This window comes from Suricata suricatta, chromosome 10 (assembly GCF_006229205.1).
Source record: "Suricata suricatta isolate VVHF042 chromosome 10, meerkat_22Aug2017_6uvM2_HiC, whole genome shotgun sequence".
NCBI classification, from domain to species: domain Eukaryota; kingdom Metazoa; phylum Chordata; class Mammalia; order Carnivora; family Herpestidae; genus Suricata; species Suricata suricatta.
Genome location: NC_043709.1, coordinates 105,353,689 through 105,363,422, shown reverse-complemented (window position 1 = coordinate 105,363,422; position 9,734 = coordinate 105,353,689). Strand labels below are relative to the sequence as shown.

Here is a 9,734-nt window from a genome sequence, read left to right as displayed (position 1 = left end):
AGTCTAATTACATGAAATAGAAGTGGGGGTTCTGATTTTTTACTTTGCTTATCCATTTGGAGTGTCATTGTAACTACTGTATTGTAAATGATGGAAAATAATTGCATATGTTAAAAAAAAGTGTTATATTCTAAAAAAAATAAAAAATAAAGTTAGCACACACACAATAAATAAATACACCAAAAAAAAAAGAAAGAAAGAAATAAACATTAAAAAAAAAATCACCGTTTGATAACCACCATAGTTAGAATGACAGAATGACACTTCATGGTAGAGAAATTTGACATATATCACCATAAGTAACCAAAGTCCCATCGCCAGAATGGTACAAATATATACCATGCTCTGAGAAGCACTTTAGAATTGCTGTCAAAAATATATAACCTGAATCTACCCATGAGGATACGTTGGACAAATGCAATTGAAGAATATTCTACAATGTAACTAACCTGTAAGTACTCCAAAAATGTCAAGGCCATGAAAGACAAAGACAGACTGAAGAGCTTTTCAGAAGATTAAGACACTGAAAAAAAAATGACAACTAAATTGTGTGTGATCCTGGACTGGATCCTGGGCCAGAAATAATTTTTTTTTTCTTTTGCTAAATCAGACATTAGGGAGATATAAATGAAATCTGTCTGTATAGAGTAGAACTGTATCCATGTTCCTTTAGGAAATACACATTAAAGTATTTAGAGGTTAATAATGTCCTCAATTTTAATCTCCATTCAAAAAAAACAATACTGGTCTGTGTATGTAGAGGAAGAATGATAAAGTATATGTTTAAACCACAAATATCAATGAGGATATGCAAAAATTCTTGTTCTATTTCTATAACTTTTCTCTAAGTATGAAATTATTTGACATTTGGAAAAAAGGAATCAAAAATAAATCCACACACACAATAAATGAAAATAAATAAAGCCAGTTAAGAGAAACTCTTATTTTCCCTAATAATAATACTAGGATTGTATATACTACATTCTATTTATCAGCTCATGAAATTTTAGTGCTATAAAAAAAGTGTATTATTTCTCTGAAAACAGTGAAGTTAAAGGACTTCCTCAAGGTCTAGACAACTGGTTCAAGGCAGAGCCAAGACTACTATCCTGCTCTGCCTCAGCTCTTTCACACACTGCAAGCTGTCAAGCTGTCTCTTGATACTTTTCTATTGTCATCTACTCTCTAAACATCTGACACACTAAAATATTTAGCCCTATCTTCTCATGTATTCTTGCAAGCTAGTGTAGCCAACCACTTTCAGGCCATATAAATTTCATTTTTAAAAGGCATTAAGGTATTACTGCCTCTAACAATCTTTAACAACTAATATCAACAAACATGTTGAATTCAGAACATATGCACAATACTGTAGCAAATGCTAAAAAGGCGACACACTCTACCATTAGGTGACAGTTAGGTCCATGATGATAGACAGCAAGTCTGCATTATTCATCATTATAACCTGGCCTCTCAGGACAATGCCTGGCATACAATAAATATTCAGGTAATTGTATGCTGCTAAATAAAAGACAATCCCTAGTACAAGAAAGAAATGTGTGTCCGGATAATCATAATATCCACAGTGTTAACAAAGTGCCATGAACCAACAAATAGTGTACTGATATGGTACAAAGTGACACATTTTAACATAAGCAGAACTTAGCCAGGGGTACACTGTTAGTTGGAAATGTGTTCTAAGCTCTATGTGAGCTTGCTTGGTGAGATCTACAAAGGCTCCAGAAATTTAACGAAACCAAGTTAAGCCTTGAAAGATAAAGAAGAGTTCAACAGACATGGAAGCAATGGGGTGGCGAGATAAAGGGTAGAAGGATTTAGATAAAACAGACTGAAGGCAAGAAAATATGTGGCATTTCTACTGAATTTTTAACTATAGGCTTACCTATTGTTGCCGCAAGTTCTGGGTCAAAAGTATCATCTGTGAACCTCAAGAGCAGGCTAAAAGAGATGTTAAAAAGACAGATTAGAAATTTCTCTTTCTCCTTAACCATTTGGTGAATATTTACAAGTATTATATTTTGTCACAAATTAGACACAGACAAGAATAGCTGTTGTAGGTCTGCTTCCACAAATACTGTCTCAGCGCAGGTATATACAGAGGAATTAAATGATTAAAAAGGCAATAAAAGAATCCCAAGAGCAAAGTAGTTTACTTACTATACTCCCCATGCTTCCCCACATAATTCCCAAGTGTGAAAAGATTTGGGTTGTGTTTTGGTTTTGAACTGTACTGGTATGCCCTTCTGAGAAAATAGTATCAGCAACACATTATACTGTGACATGGACAAAAGGGGGGGAAATAAGTCTCTTGGAATACAACCAATTAATGTTTTGTTTAAGTCTGACGTGTAATCCACTCTGAACTCAAGTAAACACAGAAAGGTGAGAAAATCTATTATTTTTTAACAAGCTGTAGAACCTACTACCTACATGGGAAGAAAAGATTAACAAAGTGACGGTAGATAGATCAGACGAGAGCCAGAGTAAGTACACTCTGGCAAATGCTAAGTAGGGTGTATGAAATCAAGTAGGCAACAGAGAGCTTTTTAAAAAAATGGCAAAAAATGTTCTACATTTTGAAAATGGTAGAGAAAAGTTAATGACAGGAATAAAAAAGGCAAGAAAATCAACAGAAGACAACTACCATGGTTATGGTAAGAGATAAGAAGGACTAAATCCAGGAAACTGTAAAGAAACTAGAAGAAAAGAGATGAAATAAAAGAAAAAGACACCATTAAAAGTACTCTAAGATTTTAGATCTCCCAGAATTAGTTATTTAATGTAAGGTGAAGTGCCAGTTATTAAAGGCTCTTCAAAAATAAAAGCCCTAGATGTATAAAACTAATCAATCTTCCCTCACACTGTCTCCTACAATAGGACTACACAGTTCTATTCACCTGCATGCATTAATAAAATCAAGGAAATAGCTATCAGATGCTTGAACTGCAAAAAAAAAATTATGTATATTTCTATAGGTTGTAATTATTGCTGCTAGAACTTTTTTTTTTTTTTTTTTGGGGTCCAGAGTATGTTGCAACACATAATGGCCTTTGGGTATTACAAAAACATAAGAACCTTGTAGAGTAGCAGTAGTAGTAATCATAATACCAGAACAATACAAATAATAACAATGGTGTTTGCTAGTATTTATTGAACATCAACAATATGCCACACACCTGAGCCAGCGGTTCTCCTTACATAATTGCTGATCCTTACAATAACCCTGGTCATTAATGGTGTGTTGTCAGGAAAGACAGGGAAATGATATGGTACAAAGTGACACATTTTAATATAAGCAGAAGTTAGCCAGGGGTACACTGTTAGTTGGAAATGTATTCTAAGCTCTATGTTTTACTTTTTTCTAAGCAGAGAGTCTATTTCTCTATTAGATTTTTTAAAGAATCCACAACCAGAAAATGATTAAGAACCAAAGCTCTACAGGATGTATATTTAAGCTTTCATATTTTCAAAGTTAAAGGAGCAAAATACCCTCCATGCAGAGGTATAAATGGAAGGAGTAACTACCACCATATCACTGAGAGGAGACCAAGTTTATAGTAAACAGTGTGATCATAACTACTCTGCCTTTCCTAATTTACAAATGAGATTGGCCAAAAAGGATGGGGATACACAGGGTATAGGAGAGACAGAAATTGAGATAATAAAAGTCTCTATAATCCCTTCCAGTCTCTGAAACACTGTGCTACTTTGAGCCACAGAATCAAAGAACCCCATACACTTAATATTAGTGAAGGTTTGAGTGATTTCCATTAGAACCTCATTTTTCAAATGAAGAAATGAAGGCCTAGAGTGTTCAAGTATCACAAACACCAGTTTCATAATCCTGATCTCCTGGCTGCTATCACACATGCTCATTACACTCCAACCGTCTGAAATAAACTGGAAAAATAACCCACTAATTTGAATTAGTTAAGATGTCCTTTGTCGTTACAAAACAGATGAACATAAGGGAAGGGAAGCAAAAATAATATGAAAACAGAGAAGGAGACAAACAATAAGAGGCTCTAAAATAGAACAAACAGGGTTGCTGGAGGGATGTTGGGTGGTAGGGGGGATGGGCTAAATGGGCAAGGGGCATTGGGGAGATGCATGTTGGGATGAGCACTGGGTGTTATAAGTGATGAATCACTAAATTTTATTCCTGAAATCATTATTACACTATATGTTAACTAACTTGAATGTAAATAAAAATAAATTAATTAAATTTTCAAAGAAAGATATACTTTGTCGTGCAATAATACAAGTGATACTGGACTTCTACTAATTCTAGATCACAGAAACGTATTAGTCAGAACAACCCTTTAAGATAATATCCATGACCATTGTTTTTGTACTAACTCACCTTAAAAAGCATAGGCTTCCATTTTGGCATTTATTCTCATCCAGAAAGTGTTCAAGGGTGTTTTCCATCTATCACATACACCAATAATATAGTATATCTGCATCTAGAGAGCTATATAGACAGATGCCAACTTTCTCCCTAAACACAATCCTTTCTTGAAAGAGGCAGTTAAAGGCATTAAAATTTTGCAGTAAGGAGGTGAAAATTCACCATTAGGTACTTAGGAAAGCTTGGAGATTAGATCCAAACAAGTTTGTCTGAGGGGAGAAAACTAAGGAAACCAGTAAATCCATTTAACAGATTTTTATGCTAGAGAAAGAACCTCAGTTATGTAAACACTCCAATTAACCTTCCAGAAAATTTTAATAGGGCCTAAATAGTCATCCAGTCAATACATTTAGAAAAAGAGCCAACCAAACTTGAATTGAACTGCAGGAAAGACATTTAACCATTCTTGAGTTCAAAATCAGCAATTTCATATGCCTTAACCTAAATGAGAGTCTCATCTCAAGTAAAAAGGAAAGGTCAAGAGGCTATAGAACTCCTTTTAAGACAATGTTCAACATATTAACTAACTTTTTAACCTTCAAATATAATAGATGGTGATCATAAAAAATACTCAAACCTTTAAATACACACACACACACCCAATACTATTTTGCTAGCCCATAGATTCATTAATTTATTCATTGTTATGTACAAGCCCCCCACTCCAACATACACTGAGAATATTAAATGAGGAAAATTAGAAAATACACTGCCATACCTGAAAAATACATAAAATTGCAGAACATATTACAGAATAAAATTTCAAATCCTTAAGTATCTAAAAAAAAAAAGGAAAACTTTACCAAGTGATTTGAACGATAAGGTCAGCAGGAGGCATAGCTAAAACATGGAATTATCTATAGCTCCTGGAATTTGAATATTTAAAAATCAAGACAGCCTAGCATATAAGCCAGTGATAATAATCACCGGATGACAAGGAACACTTTACTCTGAAAACTTTGTTCTAAGGCTTGAATGCAATCTCTCTCTCTCTCTCTCTCTCTCTCTCTCTCTCTCTCACACACACACACACACACACACACACACACACACCCCGCTTGCAACACCCACTGACGCTTAACCTGACACTCAACTCGAACTTACTGTCAATTAGTATTTTCCCCCCAAGAGTCAAAAAAGAAAACACAAAACACTACCTCGCTCTTTTACCTCCAGATGAGGTGGCAGAACGCGAAGTGACAGTAACACTCTATCCTCAAAGGTGGTGGGAAGCTTCAACTAGCATCTTGGACTAAGGAGAATTACTCAAGGGGTCAGAAGACCACGGCGTTCTTTCACAGCTGACTCATAAAGAAACAGAGAGGCGACAACGGGGTGCACCAAAATAGGCCAGGAATGTGACCTAAGGCGTCGGGAAACTTCCTGTGCAGAAGCCTACGTATTCAGAGAAAGCCTGACAAAACCCGAAGTGCTAAAGTTACAACTCAACAACTCGCGGGGTGAGTGACAGCGAGCCTGGGCGCCGGGGGCCGAGACCCGGCTTCGCGCTCCGCCGCACTCGGGCCCAAACGCGCCCGCCACGCCCTAGGCTCGTCGGCAGCAAACCGGCCGGCCGAGCGGCGGCCCTCGGAATTGTTTATTCGGTGCGACAGGAGGAGAAGCGATCCGGACTAGTCGGGCCCGACACAGGCCGAGAATCGGCGGGCCCTGGGGGAGGCGGGGGGTGAGGGACCGCGCGGCCGAGAGGCCCGGAGAACCAGCCGAGCCCGCCCCAGCCGGGCCCGCGCCGGCCGCCGCCTTTACCGTTCCCGTCGCGGCCCAGCAGACAGCGGCCACGGAGGCAGAAAGAGCCCTGCCGCCCTCGTCACGGCCCGCACACTCCCCTCACCTGGACTTGCCCACGCCACTCTCGCCGATGATGAGGATCTTCAGGGTGGTCAGCACGTCCTCGTCCATCCTGACCCTACTCCACTCTCAGCCCAGCTGGCCGCCCGGTCCGGCTCTCAACCCTTCACCGGAGAGAAGTGCCCGCGCATGCGCACCGCTGCGCCTCTGCCACCTTCCTTTCTCCCCGGGTGTTTAGGTTGCAGGAGCCCGGGTCGCCCCAGTTCCGCCTTGAGGAAGCTCTGCGTCTGCGCAAACTCGGAGTCCCAGGCCTCTTTCCGGAGAATTTAATTCCTCCTCTGCGCAAGCGCAGAAGGGAAGAGCCTTGTGTGATTTCACGCTCCTTTGTAGGCGGTTACTCCTCTCCAGCCTAACCTAACCCTCCTGTAGTGGTGTACTTGGGAAAGGACTGAGCTTAACGCTCTTTTATTTCAGCAGCTGCTCATAACAGCTGCATTGCAGTAGGAAAAGCTTTGTGCTTGAAGGCAGATTACCTTAAGTTTAAATCCTAACTCTACTTGATGTAGGATAGAAGCGGAAAAATGTTCACCTTCAGCCCACAAGGCTGACCTATAGACCGCATGGTTGTGATAAGGTTCAAGTATGTGCTGGTTGCTACATTCTTTTTTTTTTAATGTTTTTATTTATTTTTGAGAGAGAGAGAGAGAGAGAGAGAGAGAGAGAGAGAGAGACACAGAATCCAAAGACAGGTTCCAGGCTCTGAGCTAGCTGTCAGCACAGAACCCGACGCGGGGCTCGAACCCACGAACCGTGAGATCATGACCTGAGCCAAAGCCAGACGCCCAGCCGACTGAGTCACTCAGGTGCCCCTGGTTGCTACATTCTTAAAGGGTTTCATGACTGCCTATCTTCCTGATTATTAATATGGAACTGAATGATAATCACCAGAGAAAATAGTTTTTCCTGTAAAAATAGTTTTTCAAAGAAAACCATTTATGATCTAATACTCCCTGAACGTCTCCTCCTCTTTGAGCACTAAGTATATAACCACCAGCTTCATACAGCAGAAGTACAGCCCTTTCTGCCCACAGCTCCGGTCCCACTGCTACTTAAACATACGAAGTTGCACCACAGAGTTTCCATTACGAAGACCCCGCAACATACTGTATAACTGCTTTACAGTATCTAGCCTTCTGAGCCTGTTTCCCATCTCAGAGTCAAAGGCAATACTTCTAAGAATAATACCAACTTCTGAAAATGGTTATGAATATTAAATGGATTACTTAGTGAACATGCTTTGTAAACTCGAGTGCTCGGTAAAAGGTGCCGTCAGGTGTTACTAACTTCCTGGCTTACTTTCCGCTACGTTAAAGAGTAGTACCCTTCACACGTTAGTTCACTGTGGGACGTGTAAACTTCTGGTAAGATCAGGTGTGTAGAAGCGTCTCCTGGGGGCGCCTGGGTGGCTCAGTCGGTTAAGCGTCCGGCTTCGGCTCAGGTCGTGATCTCACGGTTCGTGGGTTTGAGCCCTTTGTCAGGCTCTGTGCTGACAGCTAGCTCAGAGCCTGGAACCTATCTTCAGATTCTGTGTCTCCCTCTCTCTGACCCTCCCCGGCTCACGCTGTCTCTCTCTGTCTCTCAAAAATAAATAAAAAACATTTAAAAATAAAAAAAAAAAAGCCTCTGCTGGTGCAACTTCAAACCGACTACTGCTACTCTTAAGAACTGCTACACCACTATTGCAGGAATTGTACGTGCATGTTTGTCTTCTTCACTAAACTGTAAATCTTAATGAAGGTACCAAACTTCATATATAATACCCAGCAGAGTGCCTGGTACAAAGCAGACACTAAATGAACATTAGTTCTCAGATCTTATTTTCTTATAGTTGCAGCTACTGGCAGATACAATAGACACCCAACTAAAGAATACGTATTAATGAAATTTAGAATAAATTTTAAAAATTAATTTTTCAAATACCTAGAAAAGATCTTCCACCAGATAACCAAATGGCTCTCTCACCTCCTTCAAGTCTTTGCTCAAATCTTGCTTTTGCTCAGTGAGATGAGTCCTTCTCTGTTTCCTGTATTGAAATTTGCAAATCCTTCCAACAATCCCTATACCTCTTTGCATTATTCTTCTGCATAGTACTTACCATGCTCCTATATACTATATATTTTACTATTTTGTTCACTGTATAATCTTCCCCAGCATGAAGGCAAGCCTTTTTGTCTGTTTTGTTTATTGTTACATTTTCTGCCTCTAAAACTTTTCCTAGCATAGAATATGTGCTAAATAAATACATGTTGAATGAATTAATTGAAAGAACATTCTAAAGTCCATTCTTAACTTTGGAAGGTAGTAGCAACCAGGCCACCTCAACCTCTCATAAAATAAACCTTGAAGCCTCAGTCGACTTTATTCAGCGTACTTTTGACTATGGTACCAAGAGCTTATTTATGAGGCCCACAGTATGGTCATCTCTCCTACTCTGGAGCATTATTAATCCTAAAGGTGTAGGCCCCAGATCCCTAGGGTTCTCTCTCAGGAAGCCTGCAAAATCAAACTATTTTCATCATTTTTTAAGATGTTACCTACTTTTCTCACTCTTAGTCTTTTATGACAATAAGGTGGAATTTCCCAGAGGCTACTCGTAAAGTGTGACAGCAAAACAGATTGAAGGCAGAACCAATAATGAGAATCCAGCTGTTTTCTTTCTTTCTTTTTTTAATTTTTAATGTTCTATTTAGTTTTGATACAGAGAGAGACAGAGCATGAGAGGGGGAGGGGCAGAGAGAGAGGGAGACACAGAATCAGAAGCAGGCTCCAGGCTCCAAGCTGTACACACAGAGCCAGAAGTGGGGCTCAAACCCAGGAACGTGAGATCATGACCTGAGCCAAAGTCGGAGGTTTAACAGACTGAGCCACCCAGGCGCCCCCCCCACCCGCCCGCCGCCAGCAGTTTTCTTGTAAGCCGGATATTAAAGAGATTTGCCAAAATGTAAAATAATGCCACGCTCCTCACAAAGCTTTTTGTTTTAAAATAGTTATTTTTATAAACGTATTAACTAATAATAAATAGGTTTATTATTTGTAATGAATTCATATGTTTAAAGCTTTCTACTTTAATTTCTAGTAAATATCAATAGGCATAGCCACATAATCAGCTCTTTTCAGTCCTCAATAATTTGTAAGAGTATACAATAGTTTGTACAACCAAAAAGTTTGAGAATTGCCTCACTGTAGTATTCACACCAAGATAAAACAAAAACCTTCTCATAAATTATGTCTGGATTTATTGATATTGTATGAGACATCTTTGAACTACTTAGGCAACATCATAGTTTCTTAGAGATCCTCCTACCTCTAGACCACTTTTCAGTTTTTTTGTTTTTGTTTTTGTTTTTTTGTGAGATCCTCTTGCTCATCTTATAAACATTTTTGTTCTTTGGGTTTTAGGATTTTAGTCTGGCTTTATCATCTTACTTTACACACA

At 39.2% G+C, this 9,734-nt stretch overlaps 1 protein-coding gene across 1 annotated transcript in view; it reads right to left on the bottom strand.

The window, feature by feature from the left end:
* The window catches only part of RAB18 (RAB18, member RAS oncogene family), a 37,590-nt gene extending 31,106 nt beyond the window's left edge, over window positions 1-6,484 (bottom strand). Inside the window, exons 1-2 of the mRNA XM_029953841.1 lie at window positions 6,282-6,484; window positions 1,904-1,959 (exon numbers count right to left, since the gene is read on the bottom strand). Coding sequence (XP_029809701.1) covers window positions 1,904-1,959; window positions 6,282-6,349 — 124 coding nt within the window. The 5' untranslated portion in view covers window positions 6,350-6,484. The remainder of the gene's footprint in view (window positions 1-1,903; window positions 1,960-6,281) is intronic.
* Window positions 6,485-9,734: the final 3,250 nt, after the last annotated feature.